The 27314-nt window shown below is 37.9% G+C and overlaps 2 protein-coding genes across 4 annotated transcripts in view; one reads left to right on the forward strand and one right to left on the reverse strand.

The window, feature by feature from the left end:
* The window catches only part of LOC308236522 (uncharacterized protein), a 64414-nt gene extending 38111 nt beyond the window's left edge, over window positions 1-26303 (reverse strand). Inside the window, exons 1-2 of the mRNA XM_080646299.1 lie at window positions 26107-26303; window positions 1698-1789 (exon numbers count right to left, since the gene is read on the reverse strand). Coding sequence (XP_080502425.1) covers window positions 1698-1789; window positions 26107-26194 — 180 coding nt within the window. The 5' untranslated portion in view covers window positions 26195-26303. The remainder of the gene's footprint in view (window positions 1-1697; window positions 1790-26106) is intronic.
* Window positions 26304-27115: 812 nt separating this feature from the next.
* The window catches only part of ZFPM2 (zinc finger protein, FOG family member 2), a 446629-nt gene continuing 446430 nt past the window's right edge, over window positions 27116-27314 (forward strand). For all 3 annotated transcript variants that reach the window (XM_080646300.1, XM_080646302.1, XM_080646303.1), the window contains exon 1: window positions 27116-27314. This exon is cut by the window's right edge and continues 278 nt beyond it. The gene's annotated coding sequence lies outside the window, so the exon portion shown is untranslated.

Raw genomic sequence — 27314 nt, forward strand, 5'->3', positions numbered from 1 at the left:
GGGAAGACTTCTGGAATTCCGCAAGCATAAGAAATTTTTGCTCTTTATTTGTTGAGTACTTAATTGAGAATACAGTTATTGTTTCATACTTCTTGATTCACATAAAATTCCAAAGAAAGGAAGTTTTCTCCTGGTTTAATGAGTGGCATTAGACATCATTTTTGGAGAAATGGTTATAAATGATATATAAATGTTCACATTAATGAGAATTTCTCAGACTTCATCTTCTTTTTTTTTTTTTTTTTTTTTTTTTTTTTTGTATTTGTGACAGTAGATGTTTGTCAAATAGAACCTGACCTGGTACCCCTACACATTTAACAGACAAAATGAATGTGCCTGTGGTCGAAGTTGAAGTATGGGTCATACTGGCCCTGGGTCCTCAGGTTGTCATTTGCTCAGGTCCCTGAATCTAGTCTCATTGGTATTTCAAAGCAGCAGACAGACAACTATGTGATCTACTAAGCAAAGGTCTTTCTATGGAGAATACTGGATTAAAAACACTGACCTTCTCGATTGGAAGAGTCCAGCTGGAGAGTTGCACCATTGCATGAAAATGGGCAATTCTAAGAATTTTTGTTTTGCTTTGTTTTTTTTTTGTTTTTTAATCTGTGAACTAAAAAGGGTAACCCACAAAGTTAGGAAACAGGAAATAAATATATTTTTTAATTGTACACCAACTTGTTTCAGGTTTGATTCCAGGTCAGGGCACAGAGCTAGCTTGCAGGTTGGATCCCCAGTGGGAGCACGTGTGGGAGGCAACTAACTGATCAATGTTTCTCTCATATTGATGTTTCTCTCTCTCTCTCTGAAATCAATACACAAATGGCATAGCCTTAGGTGAGGATAAAAAATAATAATAAATACATAAACTGTCCCTTTCCCATTGCCTTGTGAAGCTGCCTTTGTTATTTTTAAGTTCCCATACGTCTTTATTCAATTTCCTCTCACTTTTTTTATGTCTCAATTTTTTCATTATAATCAAACATGATGTTTGTGAAAAAATGTAGAAAAAATATGGAAAAACCATAAAGAAGAAAATAAAAATTCCCTGTAAGTAAAAATATTAAAATTTTGGAGAATTTTCTTCCAGTTTATCTAATACATTTTAATGACAAATGCAATAATTTTCATACAGGAATAGCTAGAAAAAGCAGGCTCAAGTACGCAAAGACGGTTGCTGAACAGGCTGCTCCGAAGGGGGCGCTATGTAGCAGGAGGGGCAGATAGAAATATAGGTACGTAAGCCTAGAGATAGAAGCTAGAGTGGCACAGAGGAGCAGGGAAGGGTGCCTGTAGAGGTGTAAGCGTGAGAGAGCAGGCAAAAACAAACCACAGCCTGCTGTGGCGAGGTGCTCTCAAAGTGCTGGGGGAACAAAATACCCAGTAAAACAGTTTAAAATTGTTTGCTGAGCCATCTCCCCTCGAAGATCTTCAGTAAAATTCACATTACTCACGAAGGTTTTTGTCTAACAAGATTCTTTAGGCAAGGGACTTTAAGATTTTGTTCGTATACTGGGAAATAAATTCTAAAAGACCTGGAACATTTTTAGGCTCCTATCAGACATTTTCATCCCGTGTAAATAGTTTCAAAACATAATTTCTGACAGGCTGCAAGTATTGACATTTTAAAATAGAATTACTACCTCTTTCATCTATTTTATCTAAGAATCTGAAGATAATGGCAGTTTGATACCTACCATCATCCACTTAAAAGCCATGAAAATCTTTAACAGTGAAGAGGGTGGTGGCAAAAGAATCCAAAATGTATCACAGCACATTTTCCGACGACCTGCATTGTGTAAGAATACAAACTCAATGAAGTGAAGGGTTAGAAGTGAATTCACTTAAGAATATCTATGACCTCTTTTTTATTAAAAAAAAAAAATATGTTGTTAATTTCAGAGAGGAAGAGAGAGGGGGAGAGAGGAAACATCAATGGTGAGAGAGAATCATTGATCAGCTGCCTCCTGCACACCCCACAATGGGGATTGAGCCTACAACCCAGGCATGTGCCCTGACTGGGAATTGAACCATGACCTCCTGGTTCATGGGTTGATGCTCAACCACTGAGCCACACAGGCTGGGCTCTATGCCCTCTTAAAGCAAGAGGCAAAGAAGATAGCCAACACCTGGGATATAGGTATACAATCCTTTCTTCCTTCTTTCCTTTTATGTCCCCCTACAAAAACACATTGTACATACAGTTTTAAACCTTAGAATTTTTACATGGCATTAATTTAGGAAGATATTCTTCAAAGATCTTTTAAGTTATTTTATTATCATATGCTATTTTTTATGTATTAGTCAAGCTTGAAACAGTTAGCCAGTGACTTGGGCAGAAATTATATTCAGATTTTGGAGTATAAAATTGTCAGGTCTTCCATAGCTCTGAGCTCTGTTATCTACTACTTGAAACTATTAAGTTTTGTGGTTTCTCACCATCCGACCTAAGGGAATTGTGGAGCTCCCATAGACAAGACAGCCACAGAGTGGGAGTTCTTGTCCAAAGCAGTGGTAGCTTTTATGGAATAAATGTTTCTCAAGTTTCTGCCTGCCATTCGATGATTTCTGGTGCATTTACATGGTTGTTTTTAGCAGGTTTTGTAATTGTTTACATGTGGAGGAATCTCCTCAACATTTCCTGCCATTGTTATGAAAATCTTGCCCATGTGAGTATCATTAGATTATTAAAAATCTTTGCTAATTTGATAAGTGTAACTTACTGCTTTTTTTAATATTATAGTTCTGATTACTGGTGTGATTGAACATTTTTTTGTATGTTTATTGGCTATTTGTATTTCAGCACTTGTAAATTATTTGCTCATTTCCTTTGTCTATTTTTAAATTCTGGAATCTTATTTTTTATTGATTTAGAAGTGTTTTTATTATTAAAATATTATTGCTCTGCCAAAAGTATTCTTTGGAAAATACTTCCCTGTTAGTGGCTTACTTTAAATTTTGTTTATGACATGATTAACATATAAATTGATTTTTAAAGGAGTGACATCTCTACACATTTCAATCTTCTTATCTAGGGGCCCAGTTTATATTTCCATTTGTTTGAATTGGTGTTTATCTATACTGCTAATAGAGTGAATTTTAATATGGATCTTGTTTATTAAATTTTTAATGTTTTCCTTTGTTGAATTGCGAGGTATTTTCATTACAACTTCTATGATCATTGTTGTTTTTTATAAAACCTGTTCCACCTCACTAACTTTTTTATCATTTTGACAGTTATCTATATGTACTGCCTCACTTAATTCTCAAAACAATATTATTATGAAAGTGTTTTTATTATCCTCATTTTTATATGAAATACGTCAGCCTATATGGATTTAAAAATATATGGAATATAATATAATGAACTATTTTGTATACAAAATTAAACTATGAATCTATTTCTTGGTATCATTTGCCTCACTACCCACAGTTAACTCCTTATTTGAATTTAGAGCAGCAGGTCTAATAACACCATCTTGTTCAATGCCATCCTATATAATAAAAGGCTAATATGCAAATCAACCGAACGACAGAACAACCGGTCACTATCATGCGCAGAAACTCAATGCAGGAGCTCACCAGTGGGCAGAAACTCAATGCAGGAGCTTCGTCCTGGTGGTCAGTGTGCTCCCACAGAAGGAGTACCACTCAGCCAGAAGCCCTGAGCCGGGCTCACAGCTGGCGAGTGCAGTGGCACTGGCAGGATCCTCTCCCGCCTACATGGCAGGGCTCCCAGACTGTGAGAGGGCACAGGCCGGGCTGAGAGACCCCCACCCCCAAGTGCATGAATTTTGTGTACCGGGCCTCTAGTTTTGTTATAATGTTGTTGATAAAACAATATCGATTCCCAGCTGGGGCCACTGCGTGTGTAGAATTTGCACATTCTCTCCATGTCTGGACAGGTTTTCTCTAGGTACTCTGGCTTCCCCCCACATCCCAAAGATGTGCACATCAGGAAAACTAAGGTCTCTAAATTGCCCCAGTCTGAGTAAGTGTGGGTGTGGGTGTGGATGTGAGCGTGAGTTTGCCCTGTGATGGAAGGGCGTCCTGTCCAGCAGAGGTCCCACCCAGAGCTGCCAGAAGAGGTTCTGTTCACGAGCAAACATGAACTGAAATAAGCAGTTTGGAAAATAATAACCTTATTTCTTTTTCTTCATTTTTCTTTAATGTCTGTATAGATCACATTCATTTGAATATTTAATATTAGAAGTATTCGGGGTCTTTATTTAAAACTTTGGTAATGCTTTTGTGACCAGAAATATGCTGTAGGAACTTAATTCTCATTTATGTCAATTTGTCTATGGTAAAATTGGTTTTGTTATGTTTTGTTTTGCTTAAAGTCAAAACAACATATAACGAATTGTGAAATGAAAATTTACTGTATATATCATGTCCATGCAAGTTAATGTATGTTTATGACATAGGTATTGGGTTACAAAGATATCATATTGCTTTTTCATCTCTAAATGCATATATAAATGGCACCATGCTGTATAGACTCATCTGTCTCTTTAATATGTTTTCACATATTTCATGGTGAAACATGTACCTCTAGTTCATTCATTTGAGCCACTTTATAATATTCCTTTGTATAAATATATTGCATTTTATTTATAGTCTCGTGTTTATGAGCTGGTAGGTTACTATAAATCTATTGCAAATATTTATGTACATTTTTATGTTTGTGTCTATGCACAAGTGTTAGAATTTTTCTATGGTATAGTCTTAGTAGAATCACTGGGGTTTAAAATATTCACATCTTCAAATTTACTGAAATTTGAAAATTTCAGTCCAGTAGTGTCTAACTTGCACTCTTACTAGCAGTGTGTGAGAGTTTCCATTTCTCTACATGTTTACCAATGCTTGCTGCTCTCAGAATTTCATTTGTATCTTCCCGAATCCTAGTAATGCTGTACATCTTTTCCAATGTTTATTATGCATTTCCATCTATTTTTCATCATACTCAATGGGCAAATACTGAAACCATTTCCCCTAAGAACAGGAACAAGACAGGCATGCCTACTTTCACCACTCCTGTTCGACATAGTATTGGAAGTGCTAGCCATAGCAATCAGACAAGAAGAAGAAATAAAAGGCATCCAAATTGGAGAGGAAGAAGTAAAACTGTCATTATTTGCAGATGGCATGTAATGGATTGTTATATTGAATAATGAAGATAACAAAAGAATGAGTCTTTGAACTTGAATATATTTCAACAGAAGTCATCTAATCAAATGAACAGAGAGGGGAAAGATTGAAAAAAATGAACAAAATACCTTTGGGATAATAGCAAAAGTTTATAAATATGTATAATTGGTGTAAAAAAATGCAGAGAAAGAGGGTAGAGCATATGAAATATTTGAATGTATAATGACCAAAATTTTCCCAATTTTGTGAGCCAGACATTTATAGACTCAGGAAGCTCAGTGAACCCCAAGAAGTGTCAAAATAAACAAAACCGTTCTGAAAATCAACAATAAAGAGAAAATCTTGAAAACAGAAGGAGGAAAATGACACTACATAGAGGGAAACAACAATTTGAATGATCTTTGGTTTCTCACTAGAAAATGAAGATCAGAATGCAGTGAAACAACATCTTTACAATTTTAACTTTAAAAATATAATGGTCAATCTAGAATTCCATATCCAGTGGACATATTTTTTCCAGATTGAAGAACAAATTAAACTGTTTTCAAATAAAGTAAAAATACATAAATTTGTCACTAGCACATCTTCACTGCAAGAAATACCAAAGAAAGTTGTTTAGTATAAAGGGAAATGATACCAGATGAAAACTTCCATTTTCAGTGAGGAATGAAAAGCATTAAATATGTTGACTATCTGGATAAATATGATAGACTATTTTACTGTCCATGTAGTTTTTTTAAATACATAAGAGTAATTATAATAAAAATTATAGCATTATCTTATGGGGCTTATAATTTGTGACAATTATAGAAGATTTGAGTCAGTGGTTAATAGATCTATAAGATTCTAATAGATATCCCTATGTATATTTATGTGAAGTAGCACAACATGAATTCTAAGTAGAATTTGAACAGGTAAGAATGTATATTTTAATCCTTAAACACTTAAACAAATACAAAGAGACATAACTAAAAGGTCAATAAATAAATTAAAATAGAATTTTAAAAGATATTCTAATAATCCAAAAGGAGTCAGAAATCATTAACCGTAAAACAAACAACAAGAAAACAAATAATGAAATGGTAGACCCAAATCCAACTACATCAATGATTCAGTTAAGTTTTAATGACAAACTTTCCAATAAAAAAGCAAAAACTAACAGAATGGAGAAAAAGAATGTCTCTCTGAGGGACATACTTTAAAAACACAGACTCAGGTTGAAAGTAAATGGATAGAAAAGATGTGCCATGCAAACAGTAAACACCAAGAGCCTGGGTGGATAAATTATTTAGAAATAAATGAGTAATGTAGCATGCTAGAAGATAATAAGTACGGGGTCGATTTCTAAAAAGTAGACGAGGGTAGGGGCATAAGGAGTACACAGAGGTTACCATTTGAAATGGACTGGTCAAGGTAGACCTCCTTGAAAAGGTGACATTTAATTAACAACAGAGAAAGCTTTACATAGTCAAGAAGTAAGCAGCAGCCAAGCCCAGCCTCATCACAGAGCTGAGTGCTAACCCTGCTACTACTGCTGGTGGTGGTGATGAGATGACTGACCTCCAGGTTGTTCCTCAGTCAATGTATAATTAATTCTGTTTCTTGTATCATTCAGATTTAATTTTATAAAAATAAAAGCTATAAAATCAGTTAAATGAAAAATAGGTGATATTTTTATAATCTTGATTAAGTAGATGAGATCTTTCATACAAAAACACAAAGAAAAAAAACCAAACCATAAGAACAAAGTCAAAAGTAAAACACAACTGAGAAAAAATGTGATGCATATGAAAAAGGCTTTCCTCCCATCATATCTTGTTGGAGCAGCACCCTACATCAAGATAATTTCTGTATTACCGTAAGTAACATAAGCTCCTTCAAACCTATTCCAAAATGCTCAGTTACCTAAAAAAATATATATATATACTTAATATTGTCCATGAATGCTTAGTAAATAAAATTACTTTTTGTGCATGAAAAATCTTTCCTTCATTCCCCATTTATTTCATAGGGTCCAAAATGATAAAAACAGAACTTGGGATATGATAAGTATCAAAAAACTAGCTGTTACTATTATCATTGTTATTACCAAAATTAGTAGTCTCAGAAAGTTACAAAACCAGACAGACAGAAGCCCTTAGAGCAATAAACAAAGCAGTAGGCAATATGTTGAAGACAGCGATCCACTTCGTTACTTTGCTAGGGCTGCCATAACCAATTACCACAAATTGCATGGCTTTATAATATAACTTGATGGTCTCACACACAGATCTGGAGGTTAGGCATCCAAGATCCAGGTGTTAGTAGGGTAGTTAGTTTCTTCTAAGAGCTTTGAAAAAGAATGTGTTTCCTGTTTCTCTGCTAGCTTCTGGGATTTTGCTGGAAATCTGTGGCATTCTTTGACCTGTCAAAGCACCACCTCAATTCCTGCCTTCATATCCACATGACTTTCTCTCTGCATGTGTATCTGTCTCCAAATTTCCCCTTTTTAAAAAGACACCTGTCATGCTGGATTAGTGCCAATAATAATGACCTTCTTTTAATTTGATTACCTCTGTAAAGATACCATCTTTATATAAGGTCACATTCTGAAATATGAAAAGTTAGGATTTCAACATATGAAATGCAGGGAGACACAATTTAACCAATAACACATAATAACCCATTAATAAGTAATATTTCATTGGGTATTTCTTAATAAGTCACATTTTTACATAGTGGCTAATCATTCTCATATTTTTTTTTTCATGACCAAGATCTAGATATTTGTATTGGAAATCCAATGTGCATTCTTCACTCTTCATTGGGTATGCTTATGTTTAATTCACAGCAAACTGTTGGATCACAGTGATCTCAAGAATCTCTGTTGCCACCTATTTTCCTGAGTTCAAGGTACCCTGCCATAAATAATTAGCTATGACAGACAAGGAACACCAGGTGAGCAGATACAACTTTTAAAAAATTGCTTTAAATAGCCCCCCCCTCCCCCCCCCCCCCCGCAATGTTATGGCTATGTCATCTAAAGTGTCCTATGGCAAAATTGTTTCAAGTTGTTAAAAAAGAAACCTTAAAAGGCTTAAACAAATATGCAAAGAATGAGACTGAGGACAAATCATTGAGGCATTCATTTAATTCAGGTTGATGTCTGCATCTTTTTCTGAGTTTATTGATATTGTATATCGTTATTTACTTCAGTAGGGTGAACGTTCCATAGCATTAACCATGTGGTGAACTGTAAACTTGTAGCTATACTAAACAAAAACTAATGCATGTTCTAGGTCACAGATACTGCCAAACAAACTGTTATGGCAATCAGATTGTTTTATTGAAACTATACAAGTACTCACATACAGAAATAGTAGTTGTCGGTAAAAGGTTGAAAGATATGAGCTTGTTGTTTGTTTTTGCTCTAAACTATACACTTGCTCTTGTTTGCTCTGACTAAAGTGTCATCATGAAGGAAAGCAGGGCTGGCCTGAGGTCAAATATCTGAGTGGTCAAATTTACCAGCTCCCTTTTTCTCAGCTTATTATTCTTCTCCTCTTATGATCACCTCCTGCCCAGAGCACAGTTATTAAATATTGTCATTTTTTTTATAACTGCAAGTCTTTCTATCTCCAGCTTTTCAAAGAGAGAGTGGTATGATATAAACACTGATAAAGTATATTTTATTGAATACATGAATGAATGAATCAATCAGTGAGTGAATTTCGTCCAACCAGCACTGACTTCTTTTTTAAAAAAAAATATTTTTATTGATTTCTTTGATTTCAGAGAGGAAGGGAGAGGGAGGGAGAGATAAAAACATCAATGATGAGAGAGAATCATTGATTGGCTGCCTCCTGCATGCCCCCTACTGGGGATTCAGCCTGAAACCCAGGCATGTGACCAGACCTGGAATGGAACCGTGACCTCCTGGTTCATAGGTCAATGCTCAACTACTGAGCCACACTGGTCGGGCGAGCACTGACTTCTTACTGTTGAAAATCCAAAATTAATTTCCCTTTTCTTATTTTTTACTACTTTTAGTCTCTCCAGTTTGTCTAGTTATAAAAAATGTAAGATTACAATTGTAATAATTAACAGTACTAATAATTTATCATCAAAAGTTATTTGCTTCCATTTAAATGAATCTCTGCTTTGTAGCACTTCAGCCACTATGGTAAGAAAAAACTTAGACTGTCACTTAAGTCTATTTTTTAGTTGTTCTCCAAGTAGCAAATCTAGTCCTGAGAAGATTGGCTAGGTGCATAGCAGACACAGGATATAGGTGTATTTACTGACTGATGAGAAAAGATGAGAATTCAAACATTGGGATACTATCCTATATAATAAAGAGCTAATATGCTAATTAGACTGGACAGTGGAATGACCTTCTGGAATGACCAGTGGGTGGGGGACGGGGCTGCAAGGGCCTATTCTTGCACGAATTTCGTGCATCGGGCCTCTAGTCGTAAATATGAAAGTCTAGGTTTTGTTATATTTCATTGAAACCAAGATTTTTACATCATCATTAAAAACTGGGAAGATACTCAATATTTCCTGATAATCTCATCTAAGTAGTTCAGGTTGATGAGATCAAGTTTTGATCCAAGAAGATGACAGCGAGAAGTGTTTCTCCATTTCAGGCATCAACAGTGGACAGTTTCCTGGAAGCTTGGGAAAACAGGATGTTGTGTGGCAATGTGACAGAGCAGATTTTATTTTTACAGGAAAAGGGGACATAACAGTTAAGTCAAAAACTGGTTTTAGAATATAGTTGAAACACAAACTATTATTGGTCATATCTATTTTGGTCTTTGCAAATCTAAGCTTTTTATTACCATGGGAATATTTAAATGAAATTGTATAAATATGAATAAAACCCCCTAGTCTGAAGTCATGAACTACATTTCCTAATGACAGTAAATATTTCAAAACATCTTCCTGCCAAATATTCTAGTCAGCATTATCTATCTTATGAAAATCCTAAGGCGATACTCTATACAAAATTAAACTAGGCTTTATTTCCCACAACTGCCAAAAACATGACAAAAGTTAATGTTCTCTTTATCCAGACTTCTGGACTGGGACTTCTCAATGAAACTTGTTCCAGAGACATAATTGTTTGGGTCTTCCCTGCATGGAGTTCCTCAACATATTAAAGTAGAGATGAAAAGGTAATAAGGAAACTACATCTAGAATGTGTCAAGTTGTCAACATTATCAAGAACACTTTCAAGATCATCTTAGGTATATAAACACTACACAAATAAAATAGACAGGTTTCCTGCCCTTTAGAAATTCTCAGTTCAAGAGAAAGTACTTAAAACTAACCTTAGAATTACAGAGTCAATGAATTTAGAACCTGAGAAATATTTAATGATTACCAATATGAACATTGAGGCTAAGGAATCAATACAATGTTCTAACTCCATGAGTCTAAACTAGAATCCTGGTTTCTGGATTATCAGTCCAGTACACTGTCTATTTGCTTAAGCATCCAGATTTCTTAACTGTCCATTTCTAGTGCATAGAAGTACACTTTTCCATTCTGAACTTCAGTTCCCGTGCTGATAAAACCTTTATCTTTGCAGATGTAAGTGTGTAGGACCGAAGAAATAACCATTCTCCAGAACCAGCACAACGAGCCTTTATTGTCACTGCAATGCCCTCATCTCTGTAGGAAATGGGAGTGGCACAGGCCTGGTCTCTGGTTGGTTCCATTCAGACGCATTCTTACAGGAAGCCACGAAGATTAAAGAAACTGAGAAGTAATGGGAAATACGTATTTTGCTATCATGCATTTTTGCTTGGAGTTGGTTTTCTTCCAAACTGTAGCAACCCCCACAGAGAGGATTTTGGTTTGCTATTCCTATTGAGTATAATATTAGAGTTACAGTATCATCTTCTGGACCGGCTAAAAACCAAAAATGGGAAAAGCTATTTAGAAGAAAACAAGTGGAAGTATTTAGCTAAATACACTTTTCATGTTAAAAGGTCTTGACTGTATTGCTTTGTTGTTACTGATGGTGTTTTGGTGAGATCAGTAAGTATGAGAGCTCTTTCTCATCAATAAATGTGTTTAGGTTAGAATCAGAAATTTAAAAATAATCATTTATTAAACTATTAATAGTTTGTTAATCCTTTTTAAAAAGGATCAGCTATCTACTACATGCCCCCGACCAGGGATCAAACCTGCAACCCAGTCATGTGCTCTGAACCAGGAATCAAACCAGCAACCTTTCGGTGCAGAGAACAACACCTAGCCAACTGAGCCACACCAGCCAGGGCAAGTCAGAATCAGAAATTGCAGAATGGTAGCCTATAGTCACATTGGGGCTTCAGGTCTATATTCTTTGAGTGGCACAATATTTATTTTAATTGTCTTAAGACCCCTTTACATTACCCCTGGCCCCTAAAAGCATTAAAGTTCACAGTCCCTGGGATGGCTATTACTGTTATTTGTTTTCTCCAGAGAAGAAAATACCAGGATAGAAAAGGAATAAACCTTAAAGGTAAAGGGGATGGGAAGAAGTCACTGAAATTATTTGCAGATAGCTAAACAATTTCTAAAATGTAAATGGAGGATGGAAATCTATTGAAGTGTAAAGCAGAATAAGAAAACAACCTTCATAAAAACCAAGATTTCAAAAGACAAGAAGAGAGGACCACCATGTCCAGGAGATCCCTTGGGTAGCAGTTAGAATTGCCTTTGGCTGTATGTAACAAAACCTAAGTGCTGTGTCTAAGAATTCCAGAGTCAGCTCAAGGCTGATACACTGCTGTAGGAAGTCATCAGGATTGGCTCCTACTCCTTTCCAACTACATTCGCAAGTGTGTAGATTTTGTTCTTATGATTGCAAAGTGGCTCTTTTATATCCAAGCATATGTCCCAATCCAGATATGAACAAGGGGATAGGCCAAAAAGGAGAAGATGCATTCTTACTTTTGAGCACAAAAAATTAAGCTTTTTAAAAGTCTCATCCAATAGATTCCTACTTGCATTTTATTAGTCTGAAGTGCATTGCATAGACAAATCTAGCTGGAAGGTAATCTCAGAAAATTAGTACTTCTAACTGAACATCTTGAAAATAGTTAGGGTCCTATTGCTAAAAAAGACGACAAGAAAAGCATTGAAGTAATTTATTATTAGCTAACAATTAAACAGCATTTTCTACATGCCAAACACTTGACATATAATAATGCATTTAATGCAGGTACCCTCTGCACTACACACCATTATATTTCCACTTTGAATATAAGTAAACTGAAGCAAACAGACCTTTAATAACACGCAAAAGACCACCTAGCTAAGAAGTGGCAGAGCCAAGGTTTGATCCCAAGTACTCTGTCTCCAGATACCATGGTAGTACTAGTACTGCATTGTGTGTATGACACACCTAAAGCGGCACAAGAGTTAGAACTGGCAGCTACACAGAGGGTGGTAGGGATGCTATTAGCTAAACCGAAAGTCTGACTTCTAAACCACACCACCGGGTGACAGTCCTATTCCTCATCCACATTTCCCACTCCTCCTCCATCCATTTGACTCCAGAATGAAAGATAAAAAGATTTTATACCACAGTATCACTTAAGACGCTTTCAGCTTTGAGTAACAAAAAAGCAAAACAATACTAATGGCATCAACAATAAGAAATTGTATTGGTGCGTATGATGGGAAACAGCTAAGCCTAGTCTGACTGGACTTCAGCTTCATGTGAACACTATTCTCTTTGGTATTCACTCCTCTGTGAGTTAGCCTTCTTTTAGAGGTAGTTTTCCTCATTATAAAAAATGGATGACAGAAGTAAGTGATGCAGTATTTTCCTCGTTTCTTTCTTGAAGGAGAGAGAGAAACAAATTCTCTATAATTCTCTCTTAAGAGCAATTAAGGACTCCCTCTCCCCCAGAAGAGCTTCCAACGATTCTCCCAGGTCCAGAATTGGTTTCCTTGTCTATTCCTAAAACAATTACTGGCGTAGGATAGAAGTGTAAAAGTCCAAAAACAGAAAGTTAATGAGAAAATAATGAAAATAAAAAAAAAAAAACCCATTAAAGTGAAGAGTAAAAAACATACAAAGTGTCTGACTTGTATAAGATTTCCAATCACCAATCAAGGAATACTGAATGCTGGAATACAGAAGAGTATATTCTCAAATTTATCAGGGTGAAGATATAATTTTTAAACCTAGAATTATATCCCCAGCTAAACTATCAACCAAAGACGAGAGCAAAATAAATACTTTTTTCACATACATAAATATTCACGAGTTTCATTTCATATATACAACATTTTTAGGAGGTTATTTAAGGATATATGTCAGAAAAACGAGAATAAAAAAAGAAAAACAGAAAAAGTGTGTGATACAAATAACAGGTATCCTTGAAAGTGGGATGCAGGTGGGATAGGAAATTCAAGGATTGATGAAAAATCTGTGTAAGAATCAATGATGCCCTGAAATTTCTTTTCACACTACGCTACCAGGTGTCAGCTCACCAAAGTGGTCTGAAGACTGAGATGTACTCTTTAGAGGTGAAACCCAGAGGGATTTTGTATTCAGTGATATTAACTGAAGTGGGAACACTACAGTGAAAGAAGAGATTAGGTGAAAGTCTACACACTGAACAGTGTGATACTAAAGCTCCTTCTTTGACTGAGTATTGGAGATTTTCTCTTTGGGGAATGTGTTGAACCCAAGAGATAAATATTTAAAGGTATAGACAGGGACCTGCAGCTGCAAGGTTTCCACACTATCACTCAAAACCCAAAGCCCACTCTCTCTATATACACAACGTACGTTTAGGTTTTTAGTGTCTCAGTCATATTAGAAAACAGAATACCAAGAATAACTAAAGACATATGAGAAAATTCCAACATGAAAGACAGGCACTAAATGGTATAGGAAAAATAAAGGAGCACTGAGGAAACATCAAATTTTCAGGGAAATAAGGAAATATTTCCAAAGGAAACCTATAATTACTGGCCTCAGAGAGATAAGACAAGAGGAAACAAGGATAGGAAGCTGAAAAAGCACTTTTTAAGAATCAAAAAAGAAGTCTAAGAAATTAAAATACGATCACATAAAAAAATTCAGTGAGGATTTGGAAGACAGAGAGGAGAGCTAAAGACATTTTCCATGAAATAACAAAAGTGGCCACTTCTCAGAACAACCGTGGAAACAGAAGTCAGTGAAGCCCTGTGTTTAAAACCTGAGGGTGGTGCATGACATCAGCAAGATAATTGAATAAGATGTCCCTTGATATGTCCCCCACAGAAAACAATTTGGTATCCATCCACAGAAAATGTGTCTTTGTGGAATCTGCAGTATCCAGCACCACATGCCAAGGGACCCGGGAGAGGTGTTGCCCATATAGGAACTGGGTATTAAGCAAACAGACCTTGGTCCTGGTTGTGGATCCTGAAGTGACCCATGAACTGACTTCAGGCTCTCTTGACCAGGATCCAGGAGCCCTGGAGAACACTGATCTAGGCAATCACCCATGGATAAGAGAGCCTTTCTGGAAGTCCAGGAGTCTAATAGAGAAGTTACAGCACGCTGTTGGAGCAAAAAATATCCAAGATCAGGCAAATTGAAAAAAGTGAGAGGAACAGCTTGAAATGACCCCTCTTCCAAGGTGGCACAGCTCAGTGCCAACAGAGCCCTCCTCAGCCATGACCCTTCCCACGAAGTGAAAGTGAGTAAGCTCTGCAGGAAGCTGGCAGGGGCCAATTTCTCTCTCCACCAATCTAGAATGCTGAGTCATGAGCTTCATGACTAAGGGGCCCTAAGAGGCTGGGAGAACATCAGCCATATCTCAAAAGGTATCAAAGGGGAATACATCTTACTGAGTCATGAACTGCTGATATGCCTCACCTGTGGGTACCCACAATCGGCCCATGGGCACCCGTAGCATACTGTGCATCATATGTACACACTCCCCCATCCCATGGTCAGCTCCCTGTATGTGCTTCTGATGGTAGCAAAAGCAAGTTTTGACAGACAGCTAGTAGGCATGTGCAGGAAGGTGAACTGAATCTGTGGGCCTCAAAGAGACCACAAACTTGAGCATTTAACATTACCTTCAGGAAAGCTGTCAGTAACTGGCCTGTTGAGAAGCAGGATGGAGTAAAAGCATAGAAGCTTAACAATTCTGCCACAAGAGGGAGCAAGAAGCGTGAAGCATATGTATCAAATAATTGAGAAAACCTCAGAACCCTAGTAGAGCTGAAGGAACATAATTCTTTTCCAAAGTCAGTCAGTAAAGATCAGAGGAGATGACTATTACTTAAAATGTGAAGATAGCAATTCAAGACTTCTAAAAATATAAAAATTCAAATAAAAATGACACCGCAAAATGGCCACAATAATTTTGTAGCAATTGATCCCCAAAACATGGAGCTCTGCAAATTATGCAACAAATAATTCAAAATAGCTGTTTTAAGGAAGCTCAATGAGCTACCAGAAAACACAGAAACACAATTCAATGAAATCAGGAAAACAATGCACAAACAAAATGAGAAGTTTAACAAAGAGATGGAAGCAATAAAAAAAGGAAATTGTGAGGTGAAGAATACAATGAATGAACTGAAAAAAATGCAACAGAGAGCAATAACAACAAAATTGACCAAGTAGAAGAAAGAATCTAAGAATTAGAAGACAGAACCTTTGAACATAGACATTCAGAGAACAAAGAAAAAAGAATGAAAAAGCATTAAAAAAAAGTGTATGTGATCTATGGGATACCATGAAAAGAACTAATTTGGGAATTATTGCCATTTCTGAAGGAGATAGGAGGGAGAGGATATCAGAAAACTTATTTTTAAAAATAATGGTTAAAATCTTCTCAAATCTGGAGATTTAGCCATTTATGAAATCAATAATAAACAGGAAAATAAAAAAATTCACAATAATGTGGAAATTAAACAATACACTTCTGAAAAACAAATGGGTAAAGGAAGAAATCAAAAGGAAAATCAAAACTATCTCAAAACAAATTAAGGAAACTTAACACATCAAAACTTATGGGATCCAACTAGAACAGTAACAAGGAAAGATTATAGTGGTTAAGTAAGCTTCTACATTAAAGAAGAAAAATCTTAACTTTATATCTCAAGGAATTAGAAGAAGAACAAACTAAGCCCAGAGTTAGCAGAAGAAAGGAAATAATAAAGAATAGAGATGAAATCAACAACATAGAGAATAGAAATCAATACAATTATGAGTTGATTTTTGAAAAGATAAACAGTGATCTCACTTCTAGGAATATATCCTAAGAAACCCGAAACTCTCATCAAAAAGAATATATGCACCCCTATGTTCATAGCAGTGCAATTTACAATAGCTAAGATTTAGAAATAACCCATCAGCAGATGAGTGGATAAAAAAACTGTGGTATATTTACACAATGGAATACTATGCGCCAATAAAAAGGAAAGAACTCTTACCATTTGCAACAGCATGGATGGACCCGGAGCTTATTATGCTGAGCGAAATAAGCCAGACAGAGAAAGATTAAGAAGTATCACATGATCTTACTCATATGTGGAATCTAATGAACCAAATAAACCAATGAACAAAAATAAACCCAGAGACAAAGAAGCATGAACCTCAGAGGGCAGGCAGATGAGGGTGGGTGGGAAGAGATCAACCAATGAACTTGCATGCATATATGCATAACTCATGGACACAGACAATGGGGTGGTGAGGGTGTGGGGTAGGGGCAGTAGTGGGCTGGAAGAGGTTAATGGCGGGGGGTACAGGAGGACCTATGTAACACTTTCAACAATAAAGTTTTAAAAATAAAATAACTGAAAAACAAGGAAAAAAGTAAATAAAAGAAATGGATAAATTCTTAAAAACATATAACCTACCAAAACTGAATGATGAAGAAATTGAAAATATGAACAGATCAATTACAAGTTAGAAGAGTGAAGTAATAAACAAAAACAAAAACAAAAACAAAACTCTGACCAAAGAAAAGCCTAGGACCAGATGGTTTAAAGAGCTAATGCTGTATCTGTCACGTATGCCACCTGCTGCCAGGTCAGGATGGCTAGCTGACCACATCTATCAAGTGCTTCCTCGACCACAGGGCCAGGAGGAGGGACTGAGCACAGCAGGCTGGCCGGGCCCACAGCATCCGGGGCAGGGCTGTTCTTCTCCGCCAGGCCTTCGGTCACATGCCCACCCTGGGGCAAGCAGGAGTAAGGCAGTATAACTGGGAGCACCACCAGAACCAAGTGGAAATGGGGAAGGAAGCTTCTCCAAGGAATGCGGGATGAGATCATGGAAAGGGAAGAAACAGTGGTCAGATCTGTGTGGATGAAAATGAGTCACAGCTGTGACACCACGGGCTGACTGGGCCCAGGAGCCTTTGGCAGGGTGCTCTGAACTTACTGAGCCCTTGGGCACCAGGCATGTGGTCCAGTTGGAGTCACCAGCTTTGTGCAGTTCCCCGCACCAGCTCCATGAAGAGGGGGCTGAGGCATTTTTAGCCTGAGAACCCAGAGAGCACGAGTCAGCTGCTGGGTCACAGCCCAGGACCCTGTGGCAGGTCAGCCAGAGAAGAGAGGCTACCGTGCTGAGAAGAGGGGAGGAATGAACCCAGACTGGAGTTCAGAGGGCACGGCCAGATGACAAACACACTGGGAAGTGGGACCTTGTTCAGCCCTTATCTTTCATGGCGCTGCCCTCCTCGAAGGTGCAGGGCAGACACAGTGAGCGGGGATGGAGGGTGAAAAAACAGGGTGGGAAATTGAAGAGGGTGTCCTACCCTTCCCACCGCAGGCTTTCCCAGGGCCTGAGACAGGACCAGCAGGCAGGCCAGGAGCTTTGAAGGGACAAGAGATTGAGCTGCAGACTGGCCTTTTCACTACCTGGAAATGGAGACCTGGATGACTGGAAAGACTATGGGACCTGCAAGATTTCGTCCAGGAATAGAGAAGAATGATGGCCCAAAGCAGGTTGGTTGGGGACCATGTGAGAGAACAGCGTTCTGCTTCCATCTGCACCCCATCAAGTCCAGTGCACCCAGTGAGCTGGTTATGATTAGTGAGCACCTTCTGTATGCCAAGCTCGGTGCTGGGCATGAGGGTCACAGCACCTGGCCTTGTTCCTCGTGCCCTGCCGGGGCTTCCATTAGCGTGGGATCCCAGGTCTGTGCCTGCCCACCCGCCCCTTGGTAGCAAGACTGAGCCCTCACTGTATTCCTGAGATGGTGACTCCTGGATGCCCTCTGCTTGTCCTCCAGCTCCTAAAACTGTGTGGGGTGGAGTCCTACATAACACTCCTTCCACAGGCCCCCACCCCAGCCCTTTATCCCATAGCCCTCCACCGTGTGGAAGTCTGTTCATCCATGCAACTAACATTTATTCAACACCTACTATGTGGCAGGCCCTGTGCTAAATAAAATGAGGATCACGTGGGGGAAAAAGCTTCCGCACAGCAAAATCACATAATAGCAGTTTCTGTTGTCAGATCAACTGCGAAGGCACCACAGTGCCTGTGTTCAGCTAAGCCTTGCTTTACGGTTGCAATTGGTCTATTTGATCACTTGTTCACCTCTCACTGTGACTGATTTGGAAGTTAACTTCATCATAGGGATGTATGTATGTATAGGAGCAATCACAGCATATATAGGGCTCAGTACTATCTGCAGTCTCCAACATTCACTTGGTAACCTGGAAAGCATCCCCTGTAGATAAAAGTGGAACTACTGTATCATTTACTTAGAGGCTGCGCACAGAATACCTTTTACAAGTTCTCACCGCACAAACACACCCAAAAAAGTAACTGTGAGGTGATGGAGGTATTAACTAATCTTATGGTGGTAATCATTGTGTAATATATATATATATCCGTTTCTCACGTTGTCCTCTAACTTATATAATTTCACATGTAAATTCTATCACAATAAAACTAGAAAAAATTTCAGGGAAAATAATTTGTACCATATAATTTGGCACCCTCCCAAACTATATACTACATATGAGGGGAGAATAAATATAATTTCAGTTGTGCCAAAATCTTAAAAAAATAAAAATTCCTTGTGCGTATATGTTCTCAGGAGGCTACATGAAATTTTACTCCAAAGCAACAACAAAATAACAAGAAAGAGAGAGTGAAAAAAGAGAAGAGCAGAGAAGACAAGACAAGGGAAGAGAAAAAAAAAGGGGATAGTAAACCAGAAAAGAGGGATACACAGCATTTAGGAAACGAAGAATCTAACACAGAACAACATTAGGGAATTCTTGGGATAATGATGAAAGGAAATCTTAGTCATAGAAAGCAACGGGTCTAGAGTGGAGCAGAAGGTTGGAAGACTCCAAGAAAGATTACCTGCATAGGGAAAAGAGAAAAGACCTAGTAGATTATCTGATGTCTTTGTACTAATGTAGTGATCTACTTGACCGTATTAGATTGGCAAAGGATTTGGGGATAAAACAGTGATATTTCAGTGATAGAAAACTGAGAAAATGACAAAGAAAGTAATTATTAACTCCAGGAAAAAGAAACAGATACAAAGAAAACGTAATTGTCATACCCATATGGATTGTTAATAAAATTTTTGATTTAACCAAAAACTTGAATAAATTGTGTGTTAGGTGTGTATAAAGCTATTACATCTTCATATTTTTAGTAGATAGTCAATAACAAGTAAACTAATAATGTTTTAAAGTTGTAATGCATGTTACTTAGAAACATGATATGAATATTGGGAGAATCAGCTAATAAGATTTGACAATGATTATACCTCTGGGATCTGAAATTATTTTTGGGATGCTGAGTGGGATAAGAAACTACTAATTTTCATTATAGGCTTTGAAAATCTATTGGATCTTTAAATCTATGTACATCTCTCTGTTTAATAAAAATAAAAATTGTTTTTAAAGGAGTATATTAGCCATGTAGTTTAATTTTTATTACAAGTTACATTTTACAAATGATATAATTATCCCTTTCACCTTCTTTTAGATGATGCTATTATCACTATGCTCTAGCATTGTTATTCATAACCCTACATCTTCAGTTCATCCTAATGCATTGTTTTAATACATTTCAGCCAGTAGATTATAGCAAAGATAAGTGATTTGATTAAATCTATACACATAGCAAGTGTTCTCAAAAAGCTGTTCAATTTCTTCTTTTGCATTTAGGAATTTAGGCCAAAAGTTATAGGTTGGAAAATAAAACCTGCCACTGAAGTATAAACATTACTCATGCAGATTATAACAACATTTGTAAAATTTATGGGCAAGGTAATCTGTTAGATGGTTATTTAAATGTGACAAAGTAAAGCTGAAAGTAAAATTCCAACATCTGGGGCCAGAATATCTGTATTCAGGAGGGTTAGATGTGCATTCCAATGATCAAGGTGCCCTTGAGGAACTCTGAACTTTTTTTCTAAGAGTTATCCTTGATTGAAGTGAATGTCCCAAATCAGTAATTGATATCTTACTTACTTATCTTTGTTAAAATTTGTCGATTTACCCACTGGACATTTGTAAGAGTTATTGACCATCTCAGGGTTGCTCAGGAAAAGAAAATCACCAAAAGTGCTTATGATGGCTAATTTTATGTCAACTTGACTGGCCTAAGTATTTGATCAAATATTTTGGGTGTGTCTGCCAGAGTGTTTTGGATGTAATTAACATTTAAAGTAATAGACAGAGTAAAGCATATTGCTCTTCCAATGTGGATGAGCCTCATCCAATCCATTGAAGGCCAGACTAGAATAAAAAGGCAGAGTAAGGGAGAATTCCCTCTCTCTGCATGGTGCCTATCAGCTGGGGCATCAGTCTTTGCTGGCCTTCAGATTTTACTCACAATGGAACTTACACATCAGCTCTCCTGGTTCTCAGGCTTTCATAGTCAGACTAAGATTATACCTTTGGCTCTCCTGAGTCTCCAATTTGTCAACTTCTCAGTCTCTATAACTGTGTGACTTGATTTTCTATAAACAACCTCTCTCTCCTCCCCGCCTCCCCCTCTACACACACACACACAATAGGTTCTGTTTTGTTTGTTTTTGTTTTTTGTTTTTTTGTTTTTTAGAAAAACCCAGATTAACACAGAGTTTTTTTACATAACTTTTCTGGAGGAAATGAACAAGTTCAGTTAAACTGATATTTCTAAATATTTAAATATCCAGTCAACCACACCGAGGTCGTAGATATCTAATTTTTGTCTTAAGTTTAGTTTTTTGGCATGAATGTAACAGGAATCACCTAATACTAATCTAGGCCAAATATGATTTTAAAAAGGAAGGTGGGGAGGGATTTACTGTAAGGAGAGACAAGTATTTTGGTGCCGTCAAGGGCAGAAGTGCTGCTACACACCACGAGATTGAACAGGACGTGAGGCCATTTCATGTTCCCATTTAGACTTATCTCAAGACATTTGTTTTGTTTCTTTTTCTCTCTACTGACAAACTATCACTGTTACTCTGTTCACAAAGTGATAACCATGCCATAATTCAAGAGGTTTTACTCTCCTTAATTCAAGAGACCAGCTCATGTAGGGATAAAACTCTTGATACTAACTCTAGATTCTTATGGGAGGAATTTGGTCATATTTGGGTCAGGTACTCCTCTTGATCCAACTATCTATCAGGAGCATAGAGTCATGTTGTATGAACACAACTGTCATCCCCTATACCTGTGACTGTGTGGATGAGAATAGGAGTGTTAGGAGTCCTGAGATAAGACAGAATAATTCTGAACTTATTTTTTCTTTCAATTTACGTTAGGATCTTCTGGGTGTCCAGCACTGGGGATGTAATTCTGAAAAAGACAGACATGTTTCTTACCTTCACAAACCTTACTATCTAGTTAGGTGTATTGTGGCATGTAGGGGACTGGTGAGAATTGGGTTTATATGTACTTAAAATGCCAATGTAATGTAACAAGTGATATTATGCAGACAAAAAAAAAGGTGTTATGAAAGCAACTGAAAAGAGGTATGTCCTTCAGACTTAGGAGATCACTGATGTCTTTTTGTGAGAAATTACATCCATGCTAAGACTATAAAGATGCATAGCGATTAGCCTAATCCAGTGGTTGGCAAACCGTGGCTCGTGAGCCACATGCGGCTCTTTGGCCCCTTGAGTGTGGCTCTTCCACAAAATACCACGGCCTGGGCGAGTCTATTTTGAAGAAGTGGCATTAGAAGAAGTTTAAAATATCTGGCTCTCCAAAGAAATTTCAATCGTTGTACTGTTGATATTTGGCTCTGTTGACTAATGAGTTTGCCGACCACTGGCCTAGTCAAATAGATGAAGAAAAGACGTAACAGAAATGACAAGACTGGAATGTTTACTAGTATGTGAATAACAGATCAGGTTGATGGATCCAAAACAAAATCATATGGGAATGCTGATGGGTATCTTCCTTTGGATTTCCCAAAAATCAGATCTTGAGACAAGATAAGACAAAGTTAGATTTTTCCAACAAAGATGGCCAACAACAATATTAGGTTTGCATTCTCCCCAATGTAGCAACCCCAGCAGAAAAACAGCACCTGTTCCTGGATGGTTTTAGGAAAAAGTTCCATCACTGACTCTTCTGGAAACAATTGGGCCATTGAGCCAATCACCATGCCAAACATTTGGAATATTCTGACTAGTCAGGAATTAGGGGATTCAGAAAGGCCACACTTGTATCACCAAAAAGTAGGTGAGGATGAGTGGTTCTTCAAAAGATAATACAGCATTATTACCAGAAAAGAGAATGGATGCTAAGCAGGCAAAATCAACACATGTCTACTAAAACTTGGGGTGTTACTCCTTTAATATTTACTTTATACCTGGGGGGGTGTTATGTATTATACAGACTTATCAACCAAGGATTTGGGGAAAGGAGGTGGCAACTGAGTTCATTCAATGACTCTCTTCTATCAGAGTAGTAATTTGGACATAAAGGATGGTTGCAAAGAGTAAAAAGTTAAATCATCGACACTTTGATTATCAGTATATCATAAACATTTATGCATAAAGAGAATAGTAATTCTTAACCCATATTGGGTTCAGAGACTTTTTTTCACAGATTTTTTTTAAACTCATGAATTTAATAGGCCTGCTCCTCAGCAAATGTTTTTGTACACACATTCTTCTTGTAAGGCATTCAGTCTCCGTAAAGCCCAAGTTACACTTCCAATCCAGACTGACTGAATGTTTTCAAAGCCCTGGGCTCCCTTGCAAGTAAACAGATAGTCCTTTTCATAGTTATAATATAGAAAGGCCATTTAGATGAATTTGTTGATTTTTAGTTTTAAACTGCTGAAATTATAAAGATACACAAATACTAAACATTATTTTCATAGTGTATTCTTGTTCAATTCAGTGTCACAATCTTAAATCAAGACAGATAAACTGTATTCAATTTCTGGTGAGGATACAAGGGCAAAAAATTAAGTCTTTCTGAAGCTTTTGAATATTGTTTACTCCCATAATAAAGAAGGCAGCTTGTTGCCTAATAAGATGAGGCCTGGGAGGTTGTGTTATCAATTTGTTGATTCCTTGGAGGAAAAAAAAAACACATTTTAAAAACAAATCCAAGAGTAAGGCATACATGAATGCAATCCATTTACACTGAGAGCACAATACTATACTGTTCCAAATAATGAATTTTTGTATAGAAATTTTTTTCCTTCTACGGTGCCTTCCCTAAATAATATGTTCAAGAATTAAATATATGTTTATAGGAACCACTTTAGGGTTCCTCTGCCTTTTTTTTTAAATAAACAATATTATAAGCAACCATAAATTTGTGAAAATGTTAAAATGCTAAAGTTGTAGGATTGCCAGTTAAAATACAGGATGCCCAGTAAAATTTGAATTTCAGATAAGCAATAATTATTTTTCAGGATAAGTATGTACCAAATATTGCATGAAACATACTTATGCTTAAAAAAAAACTATTATTGTTTATTTGAAATTCAAATTTAATTGGGCATCCTATATTTTAATTTTCTAAACCTGGCAGCCCTATACACTTGCAAACAATATTGTTTTATTCATTTGTAAATAAACATTTGATTTACATATTAAAGTAGTTTTGGTACAGGCATCTCATTTTATTGTGATGTCTGTTTTCTAGTTAAGGATATACAATTATATTCTCATTTTCCCCCCATAAACAGTTTCAACTCATATCCTTTTTAACTCCCAAAGAACTTTATGAAGACAACCAGACTGAGATAGATGTTTCTTTAATTCCAATTGGTTTCATATCAACTCTTTTAGTATTTGAGGAAATATTATTAAAAGTTGTATATTTTATGCTTCTAAAGTAACTTATATGTATGATTTTAAATTATTTGTCTTCGAAAGCAGAAACTTTTCAAAATGAACCATTATGTAGAAATGAAATCAGGGAGTCTAGAAAATGAATAATTCATTTTTAAGTAAATGAGAAATTATTTTGTGCTGTTACTTATACATCTTCACATTTATAGTTAAATAGTAATTTTCGATACACAGAGTATTAGTTGTGAATTGTGGTTTTCAATATCACAGACACATTTGTTGCTGTGGTTTTGCAATATCATTCCCTAATGCTTTTCTCAATTGTGGTTTTCACAATCATTGTTTGATAGTCATGTAACTGTGGTTTGGGCTGCTCTACCCATTTGGACAGAGATAATTGCTTATAGGTTTTGCTGTCTTTTTATTTTATAACCTTAGTACGTTAAACTAAAAAACCCAAAAATTTAACTTTAAATAACATTAACATTCTCATTAAAAATTATGAGAAAGCACAAAATATAATAGTATCCTAGTTTAATTCATTTATACTAGCTATAATTAACATGTATATCAATAAATTAAATAAACTATATTTCTTTCTAATAGTGGAGTCTGGTTATTTTATCAATCCTGCCTTGAATTTCCTGACTTTTGCTCCTTTCAGCTTTTAAAGTGAATATTTAGCTGAGATTTGTTTCTCCCTTGCTTTGCATATTTAACCATTTCAAATGCCAAAAGAAACACTAACTGTTATGATATTTTAATTCCAATGGGCATTCCTTTTTTAGTGACATAAAAAGTCAGCCAGTTCTGTAAAGAGATCTTTAGAAGCCATAATATATAACACACCCAATTCTAAGCACACACCAATTTAATTGTAATGAACTGAAAATGAAGAAGGCAAAAATCTGTAGTTCTCTGTTGGCTTCCTCATTCCACAACACAAACACCAGTAACCCCGCTTTTCCTGGTACTGATGGCTTTCATTTGTTGGTCCTTCGGGGGAGGGACTTTGTCAAGATAGTGCTTTTTCCACTGCAGAGGACCAGTATTCACACAACCTCATGTGGTAACAGTACTAATGGTAATGTTACACAATTCACGACTGGTCTGCAGCTCTGTGTGAAGAGTCTCTCAGCCATACCTTTCCCAGGGCCACTCTTTATACCTTCCAGAAGATGTCCTGATGGGGTTATAACTGACACTGATTACAGTGCCTCCTGCACAGGGAGCCGCCTGCATTATGCTCAATCAGCCGAAGCTCTCTCCTGACCCTCAGACCCTTTTAGAGTTTGGTGGGGCTCCCACCAAGGCTAGTCAGCCAGACAAAGGGGGAGCACCATTTCAGATAAGAATGGATGATCTCACAACCTGGGGGAAAGTCAGCGGTATCTGGGGTGGGGGGGGTGGGGGTAATATGTTCACTGCGGTAGAGAGTTTATTAGTAAATACTGATTACATAAAGCAGCCAGTGAAACTGACACTCAGATAGAAGCTACTTGCAGCTCACCCGGGAGAATATATTTAATACTCAGTGTATATGAAACTATGAGAAACTAAGCTAGCCTCATGCAGCTTAACTTGGCCAAAATAATAACTATGCAAATCACTTCCACATTTGTTCTTCTGTTGGCTTGCCGTTTCCAACCTTCTACACACACAATAATTGAATAAGAATGAAACAAAACTTTAAAAGCCAAAGAACCATGAAATAGTTATTAGGTCTTACCTGCTTGGGAAATTATGGCAAGATCAAATCTTTTATTAGTCGTCGGCTGCTTCCCTGTGGCAGAAGAACTAAAAGGATTAAAGGTCATGGGGCTGGCTGGGGAGGGACATCAGAACTTCCACAGACCTCCTTAAAAAGTTAGTATCTGATTAGAGATGGTTCATTTCCCACCGAGGACTAATCACCTCGCCTAATGGTCCTCCCTTCTGATGTGAGAAAAATATCTGCCTGTCTCCAAATTTGGAATTTTTACAATATGACTTGAAAGCTCCAGGGGAGACAGAGCACTTTAAGGACACCGCTCAGCAGCATCCCATCTGCGCGGGCCAAGTGGGGGATGGTCCATGTCCAGGGCGGTCTCCAGGGAACCCTGAGAGCAATGAAATGGTCTCCTGAGAGCCTGGGCAGATGAGAGGACTTAACTGGCCCCAAGACACACAGTTGGCATTTGTGATCAGCTGGCTCTCGCCCGAGGATTTTGCCAGTGGCCTAACCTTCCTGCCAAGAACCTGGGAGGGCGGGGTGGAGGCCAGGGGAGGGGGCGGCATAACTGGAAGCGCAAAGTTTATGGAGACTGAGATTTCTTTGTGCCCCACCGCATAAGCTTGGAGTGAGAGAGGAGAGTTGGGGTCCATCCGAGGGGGCTGTTGGAAGAAGTTGCCAGGAGGGGTGCTCTGGCGGATGCCTAGAGCTGACGCGGTGTCAGCAGCAGAAGGTGGCCTCCTTCCAAGTCCTCCCCATGCCTCTCAACCCCCAACCCCCCGCCGCGCTCCCCTGCACCCCACCCGACCTAGGCCGGGCCCTGGTTTGCGTCCGGACTGGCTTTGGCTGCAGCCAATCCTCCTTTGGCTGATGGACTAGTCTCCCCTCCCCACCACCCCGGCGCGCCCCTCCCTCCCGCGCCTCGACGCCTCCCGCGGCAGAGCGCGAGCTGCGCGGCCCGGAGCGGCGGCGGCGGCGGCGGCGGCGGCGGCGGCGCTCGAGAATCTGCCCCGCACGCCCGGGCGCGGGGAGAGCGAGCGCGCTCCTCCTCCCGCGCCTTCCGCCCCCTCTCCCCTCCTCTCGCTCTCCTTTCCCTCCCTCCTTCTCTTCCTTCTTTCCGGGTTCCCCTTTCCCTTTTCTCTCTCCCTGTCCATTCGTTTGTAAATTCCCGTTCCCTTCCTCCCCCATCCCATCACCCCCCCCACTCTCCCCTCCCCTCCCCACTG

Source organism: Plecotus auritus, assembly GCF_963455305.1.
Source record: "Plecotus auritus genome assembly, chromosome: 11".
Classification (NCBI taxonomy): domain Eukaryota; kingdom Metazoa; phylum Chordata; class Mammalia; order Chiroptera; family Vespertilionidae; genus Plecotus; species Plecotus auritus.